This window comes from Pristiophorus japonicus, chromosome 18, assembly GCF_044704955.1.
Source record: "Pristiophorus japonicus isolate sPriJap1 chromosome 18, sPriJap1.hap1, whole genome shotgun sequence".
NCBI lineage: Eukaryota > Metazoa > Chordata > Chondrichthyes > Pristiophoridae > Pristiophorus > Pristiophorus japonicus.
In genome coordinates, this window is record NC_091994.1 from 113,013,659 (window position 1) to 113,034,766 (window position 21,108).

A 21,108-nucleotide genomic window follows, 5' to 3' on the forward strand; every position below is an offset into this window, starting at 1 on the left:
TCCTGTAAATGAAGGCAGTGGTCATCAGCTGCTTTATTGACCATGGAGGACATGTGCCTGGTCCGGTCACGGCCCAACAGGGGTACAGCTATCAGGAGTGGAAACCATGGCTGACTTTTCCCCTTTCTAAACTAAGGCCACAGGTCAGTTTAGTGCTTACAGATTGGGATTAAACCTAGGAGCCTCCATGCTTGCATGGTTTAGTTATACACCAGGTGATGCTTTTACCCACAGAGCTACCAGAGGTAATTTTACAAATTGAACGGTTGTACAAGTAACTGTGATCCACAGGGTCAAATACTGCAGCTGAACAAAATTAATGCCCAAGGTTTTCAAGGTGCTGTGGGTATATTTTGAATGCTTGTTTGTAGTGTTAAGTGTAGCTATGGAAACTTTTGTTGAGCCAAATCCAGTTCCAAAATTCAGACTGCACTCACCTTGTTTGTGGTGTAGCTATCCCAGATGATCAATTTCCCATCCTGGGAGGCACTGACTAGCAGTCTATAGGGAGAAAAACACAATACAGCTGACACCACTTTCAGAATTATCTGGAGCAAGTCCAACCAGAGCAGTGATCTTTAAATTCTAAAATATATTCAAGTATTTTTACACTTCATATATACAGTATAAACAAGTTTACAAGACAGAGTTTTCGGAAATTAATACCCACAGGTGTATGCCGCACATGGCAAATAAGCAAAGTGTATTCCCCAAAACATTTGACTACCAGTTAAACATAGGGAAAATCACAGGTTCATATCTTCTTTCACTTCAATCAGATTAAAGCATTGCTCAGCTCTCAAAATTACTGCACAAGATTGTTTCAGTCATCATATGAGCTAAACAAGTTCAGCAAAATACTAAAATGATTTAAAACTGAATTTCTTGAATACCAATGTGCCAAAAGTCACAGTACTTTTTCTTTATTATTTCAGATTTAATTTTGGCATTTCAGATTCCATGTAGAAAGTGCACACTGGGTTTCTGCGTTGTTCAAAACCAATGGATTTCAACATCAAACTTGTCTAAAAACGTGTTATATATAAAGGCTGCTCTTACTCATTTTTTACTTAAACATTTCATATTAATTGATTGAGCTTAATGTTTGAGATAAACATTATACTACACTTTAGGCACAAATAATTGTACTCGTTTTATATACTATAATATACTTTGTGTGATCAGTCAGCTTTAACTTGGTGCGTTATTGCACTGGGTATTCAGGCGGCAATGCAACTCTAGAAATTCAGTCGCATGTCATTGAACAGTACCAAGCACAATTACTTTTTCTAATGTTATAATACAGACAAAACAATGAAGAATTTAATGTTTTTTCACAATAGAACAGTAAATGATTCTCATGACAGGCGCTGCTATACACACCCAAGATCTTCCCTTGTGCGTCATTAATTATCAAGGGTTTAATAACTTGGAGCAAAAACAATGAAGCTCTGCAATACAGTGAAATCTAAATGACGAAAAACGAATTCTGCTTTGTGTATGCTTTTGCATTATCTTAGTTATTTCGAAGAAGAGCAGGGGAGTTATCCCCAGTGTCCTGGCCAATATTTATCCCTCAATCAACAGAACAAAAACAGATTATCTGGTCATGATCACATTGCTATTTGTGAGAGCTTGCTGTGCGCAAATTGGCTGCTGCGTTTCCCACATTACAACAGTGACTGCACTCCGAAAGTACTTCATTGGCTGTAAAACGCTTTTGAGACATCCTGTGGTCGTGAAAGGTGCTATAAAAATGCAAGTTCTTTGTTTAAAGGATATCCATTTTAGAATGGGACCAAACAAGGGCTAAAGCTGAAATAAGCAGTGCTAGTTCTTCATACTTTTCCTGAAGGCTGTTTATTTTAATCCCATTTTATTTACAAAAACTTTGATAAGTCACGTTAACCTAATCGCTATGCAATTTAGCTTTCCGCATAATGCTGCTGTTGTGGGATCATTATTCTACCAAATTTAATCTTCAAACACAATGCATCAAATTAGGGTGCTTCTTTAAAATCTACATTCATTTATCAATTAGAATCTTTTATTGTAAGCCACAGTGGAGTGGCCTATAACCATCAAATTTAATGTCCCATTCCATAAATATAAAACATTTGATTTACAAATAGCACTTTGTGTGTCATGTGTTATTTTAATGAAACAGAGCCATAAACAGCAGCTGGAAGAATTGGTAAACAGCAAGCCAGCTGACTGCAAGTGCGGGAGGGCTCTGTTGAGTAACTGCTTCGCTAACATATAAGCTATGGAATGTTTACTAAAACCAGTGTTCCAAAAAGCAAGCTTGAACATTTTGGCAACAATAAATATATCTCTCATGGAGTTATAGGCAACTGCAAAGTGGACAGCTATAGGACAAATATCTAAACTATATTAATGAAGAACATGGTGAATGAACAATGGGGGACATTTTATTTTGCTTGTTTGCTACTACATTACAAAGTTGCAGAAATGCTGGGTCATGTTGCTCATCTACAGATGAACAAGCTCATTCCTTGATGGGCTCTAGGGTGTGTGCGCATTTGATAACATAGCAGTTAGATTTCCCTAATGGTCTAATCCACACCTGCCTCGGTTTAATTAGCTGGAGTTTTGGTTTGTGCATTTATGCTTGTATATTTCTAAAATCTGGATGCTTTAACCCTTCTTTACATGAAGCATTATCTTGTGTTGAAAATGAAAATCGTTCCAATGTCAGAATATGAATATAAAATATAAATTCTATGCATCTATTATGTTGCATTATTACACCTTTTGTTGGCATATTAGATTATGTTCCTTTTGTTGCCTCATTTCAGCAAATCTGGTTTGACTGAATACCGGTATGGATTACTGAAACATGCACGAATATGAATGCAGCCAAACTAGTTTCTCATTAAAAATTACATTGCGATTGATTTTATTAAACTGCATATTCCAGTCATTGCTGAGCTTGTAATGTTGACATACTTCTAATTTTAGTGGCAATCACGTAAATGCATACTTGAATAATGAGAAAGTTGTCCGCAGAACACACTTGAATGTTATTAAGTTAAAGTCAAACCCCACCTAGAATCGATTCAGTGCCAAGTAACTAGTAATATGGTCACCTATTAGATCACTCACTTCAAACTTTGGGAGCAAGTGCACTGTATTAAAAACACTATACGGTTAACATTTCATAAGAATGTTTTCACAGAGTACCACTCAAGTGTTTATGTTGTGCATTGGCCTCTCTCCAGAGTCATTAGGTAATGAAAGCAGGCCTTTTGGGAATTCAAGAAGCAAACAAAATTTCACTTACAATGGTGCTGTGCCAATGGCTAGATTGCTTGTACCCTCAAAAATTAAAAATAAACTCTAATAAACTTATTTGATCCCATACTACTGCTCTACGGTCACTATTCATTTGAATCAATACTAACACTTCGAGAACTAATGAATGATATACACACCTGGAGTCAGTACCCCAGTGCATTGCATAAATTTTAGCAAGGTGGCCTCGTAGTGTTCGCCTAGTACGCATCTGAATTCGACCCACAGGATCAATGTTAGCTGTGATCTACAAAGGGAAAAAGAAAAAGTGACCCTGCATCATATCAATTATTTCCCAAGAATTTTAGAAACAACAATACCCAAAAATCTGAAAACATCCAAGTTACTGAAAAAACTTCTCAGTAGCTAAACAAGCTTTTGTATTTACTGTATTTATGAAACGAACAAATTTTGAGAAAACAAACAGGTTAATGAATCAAATGTGATATTGGTCTATCAGCTTCTTTTTTGAGTAAGGATGATTGAAAGGCAAAGAAAAACACTGATGGACTCCCTCATGTTCTCCAGGGCCCAGGAACTCCTCCCCAGTCAAGTCAAAGACCCATTTGCTATCCAAGCTGAGAGCAGTTAACTCAACAGGGATTGAAACAAAGATCATCCTGATTTGTGTTTTATTGCGAGGCAGAAAGCTTTTAAAAAAAAAGTGGGAAAATAAGAGGGTACAGAGGAGATGGATGATGATGTTGCCAGATGAAGTTGTCTGGAGAATTTTAGCTTTGAGGAAAGATTGGATAGGTTGGGACTGTTTTCTTTGGAACAAGAGGCTGAGGGGAGGTTTAATTGAGGTGTACAAAATGATGAGGGGCCTGGATAGAGTGGATAGGAAGGACCTGTTTCCCTTAGCAGAGAGGTCAATAATCAGGGGGCATAGATTTAAAGTAATTGGTAGAAAGATTAGACGGAGTTGAGGAGAATTATTTTCACCCAGAGGGGTCTGGAACTCTCTGCCTGAAAGGGTGGTAGAAGCAGAAACCCTCAGGGCATTTAAAAGGTACTGGATATGCACTTGAAATGACGTAACCTACAGGGTTACAGACCAAGAGCTGGAAAGTGGGATTAGGCCAGCACAGACACGATGGGCCGAACCTTCTCCTTCTGTGCCATGAATTTCTATGATTCTATTAGTTGCTTGACAGGAATGTGGTGAAATATCCAGGAAACACTAAAAACCTGAGGTGAAAATATATGAAACAAAGTGAACCGTAAAAGCTGATTTAAAAAAAAGGGAGTGGGCGATTTATTGCAGTGGTTGGTTGTGAATGATGTCACAAGTCACGACCAAGTCCACTCAGTGATTTTTATTTTCTGTAAGGCAAATTCAGTGCCTGTGGTTAAGTGGGCTAGATGGACTGAATGAATCTCACTAAGTTGCAACATATGGCAATTTAAATCATCTTGGAATTTTAAGGACAATAGCTAGATTAAATGCTCCCCAATCTTTACCAAACCCTCATATCAATGTACAACAAACATTACGCTACTTTACACAACTTTTATGTAACCTTTGAATTAGACCGTAACACAAATTATAGACTGAAGTTTGCTTATATACAAATCCTATAGACCAGTTCTAACATTATGCATCCTGGGCCTAAGTGGTGGCAGATGGCAAAAACAAACATAAATCATGTTAGGTCACTGTTATTCTGCTGTTGACTTATAAACTGCAAGATGAAAAGAAAAATTATTCAACTGAAACTAACTTTTTAGTCTGAATCTACTTGCCACGTTACAGAACGCATAGGATGAAAATTAAAATCCAACGGTAGAAATGGAATCAAGAACTCATTGACATTGTTGAGACAAGTGAATCTAGCCATCTTTGGAGTTTTTATTAATTTGCACATTGTATAAGTTTTTGGGCCAACAATTCAAGAAAATATAACAAGCTTTTAAAAAAAGAGCGGAAATACAAACATTCCACTGGCCATATCTATCTGGATAACTCCATTATAAAATCACAGAATTTACTGCACAAGAGACTATAGTTTGGGCCATTACAGATGTGCTAGTGGGGGGGGAGGGGGCAGGGGAAAGAGAGATAAAATTGCTCCAATCCCCTTTCCCATTCTTAAAATACTTATTCAACTTTCTTTTAATTGTTAGTTGTTAGCTCAATTGTCACTTTTGACAAGACTTATTCGAATAAAAACATTCTAATCTCGCCCTTTCATTATTCTGGGGATAATCTTGTTTTGACTCCTCGTCACCAATCCTCAACCAGTGGTATTTCATTAATTACCTCTCAAAATTTCATAATTTTGAAGACAACTACCTGCATTCCATCCCTCCCCCTTAACCTTCTGTTTCTAATTAAAATGCCCCGATTTGTTTTATTTTCTTCATAGCTATGACCTTTAGTTCCTGGTATAATTATCTTCATTATACTCTTCTCATGACAAATATCATTCCTCAGTCTAACCAATGTCTTCTACAATTCATCAACTGCTTGCGTATAAATCCCTTATATTTAAAACCCAGAATTCCATTTGCTTCTGTGTGCCCTGTTCTACCTGCACTGCCTCTTTTAAAGCTGTATCTGCACCTTGAAGGATCTATGGATAATATCCATTCTTAACTCTACAGATCCTCCTATTTAGAACATATTTCCGTTCACTGTTCTTTGCCCCACCCTCCCCTCAATGTACTGTCTCATTTCTCATTACTGAACGGCATATGCCTATTTCACTGATCTGTTCATGTCCTCCTGCAGTCCCCACAGTTTGCGATGCTCCCTAGTTTGATATCACCCAGCAAACTCCAATGTTATTCCTCCTCTGCCTACATCCAAATCATTTATATAAACAGCAACAGTTGGACAGGATCGTAGGACAGAACCACTAAGCATGGTCAATTTATTAAAAATGCATTTACTCTTATTTTCTGCCCTTCAACCATTTGCTACTGCTGCAGCTACATTCTCTTCAATACCACGTGCTTTAATTTTTTTTTCAGGTTTCTCCCACATCAATTCAAATGCCTTTTGAAAATCCGCATCTACAATATCCACTGCATTCCCTTTATCAATTCATCCTCCAACTTTCTCAATAGCAAAAAACATTAATTAAATTAGCCAAACACAACCCTTTCCAAATGCACACTGCTGCCCCGACTAGCCCGTATTGTTCAAAGTGTTCACTAATTTATGGACTAGTTTACTTACAACTCACCACCAAGATCATCATTTTGTAGATATCCTTTCCCTTTGTAAACAGGTACACATTTTTTGAAGCTTTCAAATAAATGACTTAAAATATCAAAAGATGGAAAAGCTTTCAAAAAATATGATCCAAGTATGAATCAGTAATGATATCCTTACCTGGGCCAGAGTGGCATCTGCACATGCTTTCCTGGCATCCTGAAAAGGAAAACGAGACAATAAATATTAATGCACGAATATATTGCAAAGCAAGTCTATCCAGAAATAGATCAATAGCCTATACAGCATTAATGCAATTCTGACACTCTATCCCTTGCAAAACCTTTTCCATTAGCCAATTTGGATTTTTTTAATTTCTTGGGATGTGGAAGACAATGGCAAGGCAGTATTTATTGCCTGTCCCTCGTTGCCCCAAGGGCATTAAGAGACAACATCATGTGGGACTGGGGCCACGTTCCGACCCGACCAGGTAGGGGAGGGTAGGACAAGTGAACCAGTTGGGTGCAACAATCCAGCAGCTTTCATGGTCATTTTTAAAAACTAGGCTGAGATCTATTGAATTCTGAATATATGCAACCAACACAAGTACAAATAGTAGACCTTTACTGTTAGTTCCAATTAAAATCTATTTTATCAGACATATCCTTTCATCAAATGATGTATCTGCTGGGTTGGATTCTTATACCAAGAATGTGTTGCAAACTTAGTTGCTTCATCTTTAAAAAGCTGTCCAGCTGGACCTGGGTGGCAGAGGGTTAGGCACTGGCCATTCATATCTGGGCCCTGGGTTCATATGCAGGCCTGACTAATGGAATAAAAATCCCCTGTCTGATGATAGCTTCAATCCAGCTCCTTGGGGCCATGGGCCGACAGCACAAATCTACCCTATATTAAGCACTAACTGCCAAATTGATTCGGAGAGGCCATAGGAAGGCTGGTATGGGAGAAAATGCCTCATGGGTACAGTAGTGCTTTTCTGGAGGATGGGGCCAAGATAAGTTGGGGCAAGCAGAGGGAGTTTTCCTCTGCATCTCACTGTGCTATACCTGATCTGCACAATGCTGACACCAGCTGCCCGAGAAGAGTTCCTTTTCCCAGTAGTAACATCAATATTTTTTTAATGGCCAAATACTTTTCCAATCAATGGTTTTTGTAGAACCTTGACCAACTGCTAGAGAAGCTGTCTTGCTTGGCATTTTCTACATCAGTTTGTTCCTACCCACATTACAATCACTGCACCTCAAGTACTGCGTGAAGCAGTTTGAGACTACAAGGATGGGAGGAGGCTTGTATGGAGCATAATTATTGGCAGACCAGTTGGGCCGAATGGCCTGTTTCTGTACTGTAAATTCTATGCAATATATAAATGCATTTATGTAGAAAAGCAGTAGTTGAACCAGTTAGGGTACATTGCACACAAATTTCAGCAACATCTGATCATTCTTCCAGCTACAGAACCTTTGCTGTCCCCGGTGTCTTGGCCAATATTTATCCCTCAATCAACATCACAAAAAAAATTATCTGGTCTTTATCACATTGCTGGCTGCTGCATTTCCCACATAATAACAGTGACTACACTTCAAAAGTACTTCATTGACTGTAAAGCGTTTGAGATGCCTGGTGGTCGTGAAAGTCTCTTTCTTTCTCTAGGTACTATGGGCCTGATGGACCATAGGAAGGTCACCTGCTGACCAGGTAAACAAGTTTTGCAGTTAATGAGCCTCATAAAGCTTCTTGCTCAAAGCCAAAGCTTCCCATAAATTTTCAGTCCGACTGTCCCCAGTCAAGGTAGAAATCAAAGTCCTGGAATTCGCTGACATGTAGAAACAAACATTTAGCAGGTCTCTGATAGAATGTTTTCTGGAACCGATAAAATGTTTGCTGGAACTTGAGTGCTCAGGAACATCGGTTCCCAAGAAGGCATTGTGCACTCGTAATATTTAATTCAGAAATCTCTTTGACCGACTTGCTTACCACAAGTTGAATAATTTCAATTAAACCACCAGTCCACAATTTGGGAGGGGGGATTTCAACTGCCGGGGGGGGGGGGGGGGGGGGGGGCAATAAACAACCAAGCTAATCAGCCCCACCAAGTAATAGTCCCTACTGGCCAAATCACAATGGAACATGTAGAGAAAGCCAGAAACACTCATTTCTGTTTCACTCACCACCTCCCCCCTCCCCAAATTATAGCATGCCAAGATATTGAACTTCCTATACAGGAACTTGCAGACAAACCCACAATCTACCACAGTATACAGTGCATGGATATATCAATGCGCTGCCATTCCTTTCAAGTTTAAATTTCTAAAAACCTGTCTTCTTATGAATTCAAAGCAAATTAAAATGCAATAGTTCTGCACGTGCGGGGCAGCTGATGCAATACTCACTCGAATCTGATTCTTCAGTTGCTCAGCCTCCTGACGTAACTGTTCCAGCTCACTCATTTTCCTGTACTAAACTCGTGCTTTATTACCTCCACTGGGACACTCCGATATCTAGAAATAAAGAGTAGCAAGTCACATATTTGGACAATGATCAGAGATCGGAGGAAAAATTACTTATGTCAGAACCCATAGGCTCGAGTGGAGCATAAACGCCGCACGGACTGGTTGGGCTGAATGGCCCGTATATCCGATGTAAATAGCCAAATGCACTAGAGGACTTAACAATAAAGACAAAGACTGCAAGTCGAATTTTTTTTAAAAGCTGTATTATTTTTTTTAGCCTTTACCAAAAATTCATAAGGAAAATGTATGGGACCAAACGGTGATTCAAATTTCAAAATGCGTCAACTGAGAATTGCCGTAGAAATTTTATTCTACATTGAGTCTCTCGATTTATATACACAATATATATCAAACAGAACAACAAAAATATACATCCATTATATTGGAACACTCATAGGTTTCCAAAAAGAGAGTCCTACATCACTATTTTCTTTTAAATGCTCTGAGCGTCGAGGGGAAGAACTACAATCTCTACTTGCAGCACGGTATGAATCAAGAAATCTATACAACTTTTCAGTTGCTACATACTCACAATTCTTTTTATGGGTTTCTAAATGCAAGCTTGTCCTAATGGTTCAATACTTTTCCTAGTCTAGTCCATTCACTAGGTGTGTATGGCTGCGTCTTTCTCCGTGCTATAATTCACTCAGGCTCAGTGTTGGTGATTCTGCTGCTAAGCCAAATCGGTTTAACAAGAACCTGCTGATTATACAAACCCGCCACAATCCATGACCCAAATCCAGTTACTGTCATAAGACACTCAATTTGCATTGACACTGTTGCCTATGTGAAGCCCATTGAAAGCTGGCATTTAGATAGAACAATGTCCACATTCCATTCATAGCTGGAGGTGAAATCATGTCATTTTCTGAGAACCCAGAAATATGAAAGTCTTTTCCTCTACCTGGGCAAAGAATTCACTTGGCATTTGACAGACATTGACAAATTCTGTTAGCTGAAATGAATGTCCAAATGACTAATTTTGACACATTAAAAATGCAATGACTAAGTCACGTGCGCAGCTCCGGCCTGACTTGTTCGGGTATGACACCTTTTGTGTTACAACACTTTTGTTTCAACACTGAAGAGTTTCTTGAAAAAGCCAAACGACAGAAGCGAACCTGACCAACTAAACTTCAGCCATTAAGATTGTTTCCTAGTTAAACAAACTGGCGGTAACAGTTTAGGCAAAACGTTGAGCATCTGTTTTTAATTCTTATTGAACAATTCAGTATTTTTGTTATTACAGATGAATCTTTATGAACTTAAATCTAACTATGGTTAACCAGACTGTCACTGTCCTACTCACCAAGTTATCAGTTCTATTTGAAGCAAATTGCTGGACCAGAACTGCGCCAGAATTAAGTCTCAACTGAAAACTGGCTTCCAAACAGCATGTTCATTGGCCCATTCTCCTAAACTGGGTTCGTGGCTAGGCAATGACATCAAATCCTTTAATCTTTTTATGAAAAAATATGCCAGGGTTAATGCTATCAGAACAAGATCTAATCCTTAGGGCTGTCAGTACAGTTTACTGCTCAGTGCAGTGAATGACCTCTGTCATTGTAATCACATGAATTTACTCACCTACAGTGTTGCTTCAACTTTCTCAGTGGCTGATGCATCTCAACGGCTCCAATAAACAGTGGAGGTCAAATTTGGGCCTTGCTAGGTTACCAATGCTATTAACTATCAACTGGGCCAGTGTTATAGGAACAGTCCAATGATTCTAATGTGTTAAGTCTCTCCTATAATGCTGTCAGAGACTGTTCATTGGTTGCATCTAATGTTTACTGTGCTGGCCCATGGGCTACAATCAGATCTGGTTTATTCAATACATTTGGAAACCGACTTTTGTTTTGAATGCAAGTCACTGGATTAAGTAAGTTTGACTATTTTCAGAACTAAATAGTGTGAATGGTTTAGTCTGTACTACAATTGTGGGGACAGTCTTTAGAACTGCAGAGATCTACCTAAAAAGACTTTGTTATTAGCAAAATTCATGTTCTAGATGTCTTGTAAAGCAAGTTAAAAATTGCAGCCAGTGAGTGGAGACCAATTTTAACAAACTGTTCACTGGTGGAACACACAGAACCCAGCTGGCATCCAGCAATGTGCTCGCCTCAGTGGCACACAGACACTTAAAGCTAAATTAACGATACTGTAAGGGCTTCAGCTTTTGTCGGTGCTGGGTTTAAATCTTCCTTGCTTGAAACCAGCAGATAAAGAAATTAACCATTTAATTTTCTCCGATTGAACATTGGGAAGACTGAAGCCATTGTTTTTGGTCCCCGCTACGAACTCCCTAGCCACCGACCCCATCCCTCTCCCCAACTTCTGCCCGAGGCTGAACCAGACTATTCGCAACCTTGGTGTCATATTTGATCCTGAAATGAGCTATCGCCCATATCTCCACAATATAAACTAAGGTTGCCTATTTCCACCTCCGTAACATCGCCCGTCTCCGCCCCGACTCAGCTCATCTGCTTCTGAAGCCATCCATCCATGTCTTAGTTACCTCTAGACTTGACTATTCCAACGCACGCCTTGCTGGCCTCCCACATTCTCTCGGTTGCCTGTGTCCTAACTCACACCAAGTCCCGTTCATCCATCACTGACCTACATTGGCTCCTGGTTAAGCAATGCCTCAATTTCAAAATTCTCATCCATGTTTTCAAATCCCTCCATTGGCTCACCCCTCCCAATCTCCTCCAGCCACCACCCCCCCACCCCCCTCCGTGATGTCTGCGCTCCTCCAGAGCATCCCTGATTATAATCGCTCAACTATTGGTGGCCGTGCCTTCTGTTGCCTAGGCCCCAAGCTCTGGAACTCCTGGCCTAAACCTCTCCGCCTCACTACCTTTCTCTCCTTCAAACCTACCTCTTTGACCAAGGCTGCCCTAATTTCTCCTTATGCGGCTCGATGTCACATTTTCTATCAGAACACTCCTGTGAAGTGCCTTGGGACGTTAAAGGTGTGATATAAATACAAGTTATTGTAACCAGTGCCCAGAGCAGGAAACCCTCAATTACTTTTAAATAATTTAACTGTAGCTGTCTTTTGCATATTTTCATTTATATATGCCGGTGAGAAAATACATGGTTGAGTGCATAATAACAAGCTGATCTTAACAATGTGCTCCCATCCCACTGGATGCAGCTTCACAATTTATTTTGCAAGATATTCCTGTTGGCATAATGTGAACAGTGTCATTAATGTACAAACAGTTGTAAAGCGTATTATATCAGGATTGAAGTACAAACTATGAAGAAGTCAATTGCCAGATCTGCCAGACACTAAGATGGCTGACTTAAATAGGTTTGTTTGAACAACCTCATTCGGCACAGCCACTGCACTGCAATACTTACTGTATTGCGATTGGATAATTTGTAAATCAGAGGTTTACAGATTATCCAATAATACAATGGAAAGTATTGGCAATGACAAAGTAATTTGGACCCCCAGGCAAATGGTTTAATGTGGTGGTTCTCATTGGATGCAGTGCAGTGTGACATCCTGCAAACTCTCCAACATTTCAATGGGGTGCTTTAAAGGGGCCCTTTGTTATGCTTTGGGACTAAATCTATGACCGTGCTCTTACAGCCAGGAAGTGTGTGTGTCTGTGGCAGTCACTATTTTGAACTGCTGTTCTTGCACTCCTCCCAACTATACTCGGTCTGGCTCAAATTGGATTGCTCAACATGGGTGACACACATTGGCCAATTTGGGAAGAGATGATATGGTGACATACAAAGAGGAATCGAGAAAGGGAATGGGGGAAAAAAAGAGAAAATTAAAAGTGAGGAAACAAAAATAAAATAAAACAGGGAGGTGGTTACAGAACAAATCAGAAAAAGATACTTTATTCAAATTCACAATAGTTCTTTATGACTCAACCCCAAAGAAATTGACAATCACCACCCACTTAGTGAGCATCAGATACAAGGCAAACTTTAAACCTGATTGGATCAAGGAGTGAAATGTCTTTAGTTGACCCACACTCTTACCATGCTTACTATAGGAACAGTAAGATGTCACTTACTGATTAGGGCAGATTTAGGTACTTTTGAAAATGACGAGAGGGGAAAGAAAAACAGAAAGAATTGGATTTATGCAATGCCTTTCACAACCACCGGAAGTCCCAAAGCGTTTTAGAGCCAATGAGGTATTTTTGGAGTGGAGTCATTGTTGTAATGTAGAAAACGCAGAAGCCAATTTGCACACAAGCAAGTTCCCACAAACAGCAATGACCAGATAATCTGTTTTTTTGTTATGTTGATTGAGGAATAAATATTGGCCCCAGGGATAAGTCTCCTGCTCTTCTTCAAAACAGTGCCATGGGATCTTTTACATCCACTTGAGAGCAGACAGGACCTTGGTTTAATGTCTCATCTGAAAGACGACACCTCCGACAGTGTAGCACTCCCTCAGCACTGCACTGCAGTGTCAGCCTAGATTTTTTTTAGTATTCAAGTCCTTGGGGCCCAAGTTTCCACATGAATTGCGCCTGATTTTTTAGGAGCAACTGGTGGAGAACGGACTATCTTAGAAATCACAATGCTCCACATTTTTTTTTCTGCAGTTCTAGTCAGTTGGAACAGTTTCACTTTGGAACAGAATTATTTCTTCAAAAGGGGGCGTGTCCGGCCACTGACGCCTGATTTCAAAGTTTCCACAGTGAAAACGTACTCCAAACTAACTTAGAATGGAGCAAGTGAAGATTTTTGTTGAACTGAAAAAACCTTGTCTACACATTAAAAAATCAGGTGCAGGTTACAAATTAGGCGTCCAGAACGAGGTTGGGGGGGGGGGGGGGGAGGGAAGGGAAGTCATTCTATAATAAACCCTTATTTATACTTATACAAATAAATCCAACCTGAATAAAAATTTATAAGCAAAGAAAAGATTAAATAAACCATCTTCCTACCAGTGTGAAAGTGCTTCAGCCAGGGAGAATGCTGCAGGAAGCCTCAAGTTGAGGCAGCCGTTCGTTCCCGCGGGGGGGGGGGGGGGGGGGGGGGAGAAGAGGAGGCAGCCGTTCGTTCCTGACGGCAGTGGGGGAGGAGGCAGCCGTTCGTTCCCGCGGGGGGGGGGGGGGGGGGGGGAGGAGACAGTGAGAAGGCTGCAGGAAGCCTCAAGTTCAGCAGCCATTCCCAACGGCAGAGGGGGGGGGGAGGCAGTCGGGAAACGACTGCATCAACTTTGAGGCTTCCTGCAGCCTTCTCACTGCTGCAAGAAGCCGATGTGCTGATGGCAATGTGCTTTTATTAAAAAATTTTCAAAAATTAAACAGCTACAAAGAACTACAAAAATGGCCGAGTGCCAATGTTTCCTTCACACTGCGCGTGCACAGGGTTGCCGGCAGGAAAAAAAACTAATTTAAATAGTACCCGCCCCCTCCCACTTACAAAATCGGCGCGAGTTGTAGGCTCCGCCCCCCTGGGCGCCGCGCCAAGCAGACATGGAGCTGCAGGGCGCTCCAGAATCGCGCGTTTTTTTTTCCGGCGCGAAAAACGGGCGCCCAGCTCGGAGGGTTTAAAAGACAATTTAAAAGGTTTAAAAAAACAATTGCAAGAACCACCCCCCAATACAGCAGCAGAGTGCTGAGAGTAAATTCCAAGAAAAAGGAACTCAAGAGTAATGGAAAATTCCCAATGGTTGCTTCTTCCAGTTGGAAAAGCTTGAATACAGGTATTACTGACTTCATGTACTGTAGATTAACCACGTCAAACTATTTTAATTGCAGCATACATTACAAGCAAAATGTTGGACTCTCAAAACTTTTCAAAAGGGTGGAATAAGTGCATAAATTTTACTAAACGTGTTCGTTTGTTGAAAAATCAACATACCCAGTACAATCTTCAAATTCTTTTAAAAAGCTCTTAAATGCAGAGAGATATGTCTGAAAAAAATCTGAAAACTATAAAGTTTAAACCAGTTAACTTGAATTTGAAGGCCAATAAAAGCTTTCATCAGTAACAGACATTATAATTTCACTCCAACAAAAGGAAAATACTGCGGATGCTGGAAATCTCAAATAAAAACTGCAAATGCTGGAAATACTCAGGTCAGTCCGCACCTATGGAGAAAGTGTTAGCGTTTCAGGTCGCTCTGATGAAAAGAAGCATTGACCCTGTTTCGGCAAAAGGAGGTTGGGAATGTGGATCCAGATACCAGAGTACAGAAGAAGGGACCAATTATGGTGGTCTGTTCGCTCAGTCATCAAACTGACAGAAATTAGGTTTCTATTTAATAAACAGAACAGCAAATCAGATACGTATTGTGGTAATACCGTGTTGATCATTTTCCCTATTCTACTTCACATTATCTAATCAACGCATTATTCAATTCATTGATGGTATCACTCAATAGCATATATTTATGAATGCCACAAAGCAGTTCCATACTCATTAGGTCCAAGTGGGTATGAACATTAATTTTGTCATGAAACAGACATTTTCAATCTAGCATAAATGTTAGCTTCAATTTGTTATCACGGGAGTTATTTTAAAGTCAGGTTCAAATAGTGATTTTAATGTGTATTTTGAGTGCATTATCAATTCTCCCAAGTATCCTACATAAATGGCGTTTGCTTTATATAGGGCATTTTATTCTTATCCTTGGGTAGGACATATAAATTATAAGCTGCATTTATATTGCCACCAACAGGGGTTTTGTGCCACTTATTCCTGAACCACACAGGTCTTGTGCAACCAGCGATAACCCCAATATAAACTTGGGGGAAAATCACTATGGCCATCCCAAGATGATCTACTTAAAATCAGGTCTTCCTGGACCAATCCAGCAGGTTTACATTCGGGTTGCTGCAAGTAATATGAACACACGCTTTGGGAACCTGTAGCGCAAACACCCCAACACCACCCAATAAAAAGCGGCCTAACTAATCACATCAGCAACTCTGGCTAAGGCCTCCAGATTTGACCAGATTTCTACATGTGCAAAGTGTTGGACGAGATGCAAAAGTGGCACAATTGGTGGGTAAGCACCTGGATGGACTAGTGTGTTACTGCAAGTTATTGTAGGCAGTCCCTCGAATCGAGGATGACTTGCTTCCACACAAAAAAGGGATGAGTTCACAGGTGTTTCAATGAAGGACCTAATATTCCAGATCCTAAACTACATGTTGAAGGGTGGAAGATGCCTGTGCGTGGATTTAAAAAAAAAATGTGTAGCAGCCGTTGCACACCACACCGGCTCGACAGAGCTAGGTCTTAGTCCAGTGGCAGGGATTAACCAAGACAACTGGAGACCAGCTCTGCTGCACGGACCTAGTGCGCACACATATTGCAGTGTGGGCTGGCCCATGCTGCCCCTGGGCCCTCGCCTCTTCTGCAAATAATCATCAATTGGCTATTTCTGAATTGCCTTCTGGGCTTAAGATTCACCCATGGAATTCATCGCCTAGGCCATTTCAAAACCTCAAGAATCTAACAATATAAATAGACAACAGTCTCAGCTAATACATAGCACACAAAAAAGTCTGAATGCTTTCCCCCAACAAAGTAAATTTAAAAACTAAAATGAAGGACACAGTGAATTTTCTTATTTCTGCAATAAACCTAAAACAGGAATTGAAGGTTTAAAATCTACTGAAATAATTTTGCTCTGTTCAAGTTATTGCTGTTTAATATAATGATAAAAGCTGCATTGGTATTCAGGTGATCCCTGTTGGAAACGATATATGTGGACGCAGGTTTAGGTTCAGCTGGGAACCCTATTCAAATTGCCTGCTGATGCTGACAAGGGCTAACGTGAGGAATAGCAATATCAAAGAACTGCTATAACACCCCCGGAACCGCACCTGGAATGAGTCACGGTCATCAGCATGTGTGTAATGCATTTCATGTCCTCAACACTTCGCAAAGCGTCAGCCAATTAAGTTATTTTGAATTGTAGTCATTGCTGTAGTTCACACAAATTTAGTAGTCAATCTGCAGAGCGGTATCCCTCAAACAGCAACAGTTAAATAATCATTAATCATAAGTAAGCAGTGATGGCCCACATTCCACCGCTCGCAAAACGAGAACGGTGTCAACTGTGGCTCAGTGGGCAGCATACTCGCCTCTGAATCAGGTGGTGGGTTCAAGTCCCACTCCAGGAACTTGAGCACATAAATCTAGGTTGACACTCCAGTGCACTGCTGAGAGAATGCTGCATTATTGGAGGTGCTGTCTTTCCTATGAGATGTTAAACCCCGTCTGCCCCTTCGCGTTGACGTAAAAGATCCCATGGCACTATTTCAAAGAAGAGGAGTTATCCCTAGTGTCCTGGCCAATATTTATCCCTTAACTAACATAAAAACAGATAATGTGATAATGACCAGACAGCTGTTTGAGAGTTTACTGTGTGCAAGTTGGCTGCTGCGTTTATAATATAATATAAGATATAGATAGATAGATATAATTAGATACATACATACATAAAATATATATATATATGTGTATGTACATATATATTATATACACACACATATACATACATACATACATACAATCAGTCCCTCGAAATCGAGGAAGACTTGCTTCTGCTCCAAAAATGAGTTCTTAGGTCAGTCCAATACAGGAATTACAGTCTCTGTCACAGGTGGGACAGACAGTGGTTGAAGGAAAGGGTTGGACTGGTTTGCCGCACGCTCTTTCCGCTGCCTGCGCTTGTTTCCTGCATGCTCTCGACGACAAGACTCTAGGTGCTCAGTGCCCTCCCGAATGCTCTTCCTCCACTTAGGGCGGTCTTTGGCCAGGAACTCCCAGGTGTCAGTGGGGATGTTGCACTTTATCAAGGAGGCTTTGAGGGTGTCCTTGAAACGTTTCCTCTGCACACCTGAGGCTCGCTTGCTGTGTAGGAGTTCCAAGTTGAGCGTTTGCTTTGGGAGTCTTGTGTCAGGCATGCGGACAATGTGGCCCGCTCAACGGAGCTGGTCGAGTGTGGTCAGTGCTGGGAATGTTGGCACGTCCGTCCTCCCAGGGGATTTGCATTATTTGCGGAGACATCGTTGGTGGCATTTCTCCAGCAATTTGAGGTGTCTACTGTATATGGTCCACGTCTCAGCCAAACAGGAGGGCGGATATCACTGCGGTCCTGAACACCATGAGCTCGGTGACAGATTTGCGGGCCTGATCTTCGAACACTCTCTTCCTCAGGCGGCCGAAGGCTGCGTTGGCACACTGGAGGCAGTGTTGAACCTCGTCATCTATGTCGGCCCTTGCTGATAATAGGCTCCCGAGGTATGGAAAGTGGTTCACGTTGTCCAGGGCTGCGCCGCGGATCTAGATGACTGGGAGGCAGTGGTGTGTGGCGGGGTCAGGTTGGTGGAGGACCTTTGTCTTACGAATGTTTAGTGTAAGGCCTATGCTTTCGTTCACCTCAGTGAAGATACTGACTATGACTTGGAGTTCAGCCTCTGAATGTGCGCAGACGCAAGCGTCATCCACGTACTGTAGTTCGGCGACAGAGTGATTACATGACAAAAGTACTACATTGGCTGTAAAGCACTTTGGTGGTCGTGAAGGCGCTATATAAATGCTAATCTTTTTTTGAGAAAGTTCCATATTTTAATACCAATCTTTAAACTGTTGTTTGTATTCTGACTGAAAGCCACTGGACTACAGGATTCAGAAAAGCTAACTCAGAATTAAGACATTCATTTAAGTACAGACAAATAAAATAAATTTAAGGTAGAAACTACACGCCTCCGCCATAGTGATGCCAACACACAGTCCAGAGACGAGTGAGCCCATGCGCGAGTGCGTAATTCAGAAATGAGTTTTGCTACCACTCTGGTTATATTTAAAAATTTATTTAAAAAGGTACCAAACATAGGGCTCAACTTTGCCCAAGCCAGTTTTCTGGCATATTGCCAGAGTCACGGCTGTTTTTCTAGGCCAGAAATGCGCCCAAAATATTTTGCCAAAGTTTCCCCGATGTATAATTCAAATTTGGCGCCGCGCAGCGTGTCCAGTCGTCTCAGGGGGTGGAGCCTGCTGTCTGCGCCGAAAAAAAATGATGCTGCACCTTTTGCGTGGGGAGAAAAAAGTGAGACTTTTTGACGTTATTTCAATGGATGCGCATGCGCAGTATAGCTCCAGGTTGGCAATCGGCCATTTTTAAAGAGCCAGTTGTGAGAGAAGGAGTGCTGTGTGAGAGCTTTGGAAAAAAAAATCGGGAGCTGCAGCAATACAAGATGCAACGCGGTGCAAGGACCAAGAATTTCTTACAGGATGAAATGGAGGCACTAGTGATCAAGACCAGATGGCAGGAGCTGGACACCAGCAGAGGTCACATAAAAGTTCCACCCAAAGAAATGAAGAAACACTGGAACCAACTTGCAGAAGATTACTGCGCAATGGTGACCACCACGAGATCTGCAGACCAATGTTAAAAGTGGTAGGGCCTTGGTCAAGAAGTTAGTATAAGTAATATTTTCATTTATTCAATGGAATTGCAATTGTAAATGTGACCAGTTATATATGTCCCAACCAGCAGAAAGACACCCTCTCTAAAAAGTTGCATTTTCATCTTTGCAGAGGAAGGTGGCACATTAAAAAGGGAAAGAACTCGAACAGGAGGAGGCCCGGCAAATCTGCAGCCACTGACACCCTTGGAAGAGAGGGTCGCTGCTTTGATGGGTCCTGCCTGGAGAAAAGCAACCATCACTGCACAAGCTGGGCCCACACTCGAGGGAGAGAGCAAGTCCTGCAAATTCTGGAGTCTGACTTTGCTAAATGTTACGGGCTAGCCATGCTTCGGTTCATGGGGATGTCTCCATCAGCTACGCTTCGGTTGATGCAATGTGTTATCATTCAACATGGTCCTTCAAATCAGCCTGTTGCTTGCGCTGTGAGCGCCTACCCACCCACCCTGCCCCCTCCTCTGCTGCTAACCATTTGTCGGTGTTATATTTCGCAGAACTTGAGGCCAACCCTCACTATGCAGAATATTCAGACGAGGACGAGCCTGAAGAGAACATCTTCCAATCCCACCTTCCAGACCAAGAACATGTGGGTGAGGGGGAGGTGGAGGGGATGGATGAAGCCCCCTCTCTTGTACTCACTCTGGAGGAGGTGCAGGTATCGCCCATTGAGTTGCTAGACCCTTCCCCGACTAGTTGGTGGACATTCCATGGTTTCCCACTGACCGAGGCTGGGGATTCCAGTGAGGTGCAGCGAGGTACATCCAGGGCCCCACCTTACGAGGCTGCGGGTCCCAGCGGTGGAGTGCGAGCCACACCCGTGGGGAGGAGGGGGAAGGAGAGCTCGACCGCACTCTCTTGAGGTGCAGGATCTAACAGATGTAGTTCAGATGATAGCAATGAGCAGGGAGAGCATTGACCATACGCGATCACTCCTGGACACCACCAGTGGGGTGGGTGATGAGGTAGCGGGACTGTCAGGAGAATTAACAGCAATCTTACGAGAAATGGGAAGGGTGTCCGGGACCATGAGTGAGGGAATATCTGAGACAGCTGAAACCACGTCAGTGACTATGAGGGAGGGAATGTCACAGGTAGCTGATGCCCTGTCAGTGAACATCAGGGAGGGAATGCCAGAGATGGTGCAAACACGATCACTGAACATGAGGGAGTGACTGTCACAGGTAGTTGAGACAATTTTTCTCAACATGAGGGAAGGAATGTTGCAGGTCATTGACACCGTCAGGGTGCATGAGGGATGGCATGTTGGAGTTAGTTGCTGTAATAAGGGAACACGCTCAGACCCCGCGCCCATTGACAATCAATTGCTACTCCCACTCCAATCCCCACACCAGCCTCTGAAGCGCCCCAAGCCGGGCCCTCCACATCGCCACCCCCCTCCCCATAACCCGAGATCTTAGAAAGAATAAGCTTGGTACCAACCCCAGAAAAACTGCACCACCACCTGCGGACAGGGGTGGTGGAGTCACCAAGAACAAGCGCGGTGGGCGGTCTTAGAATAAAGGTGGAGGAGAGATGCTGCTGCTGTTATTGTTATTATTGTAATTGTTCTCAAATTAAGATTGCAGGGTGTAAATTTACAAGTTTAAAAATTAGTAAATGATCTTAAAGTTAAGTGATCGTAACTGAAAACTTTAAAGTTTGATAACTT

The 21,108-nt window shown here is 41.7% G+C and overlaps 1 protein-coding gene across 2 annotated transcripts in view; it reads right to left on the reverse strand.

Annotated features, from left to right (window-relative positions):
- Positions 1 to 21,108, reverse strand: part of LOC139228982 (guanine nucleotide-binding protein G(I)/G(S)/G(T) subunit beta-1) — an 83,392-nt gene that overhangs the window by 12,807 nt on the left and 49,477 nt on the right. For both annotated transcript variants that reach the window (XM_070860619.1, XM_070860618.1), the window contains exons 2-5: positions 8,887 to 8,994; positions 6,656 to 6,694; positions 3,456 to 3,562; positions 438 to 501 (exon numbers count right to left, since the gene is read on the reverse strand). In XM_070860619.1, the coding sequence (XP_070716720.1) occupies positions 438 to 501; positions 3,456 to 3,562; positions 6,656 to 6,694; positions 8,887 to 8,943 (267 nt within the window). In that variant the 5' untranslated portion in view covers positions 8,944 to 8,994. The remainder of the gene's footprint in view (positions 1 to 437; positions 502 to 3,455; positions 3,563 to 6,655; positions 6,695 to 8,886; positions 8,995 to 21,108) is intronic.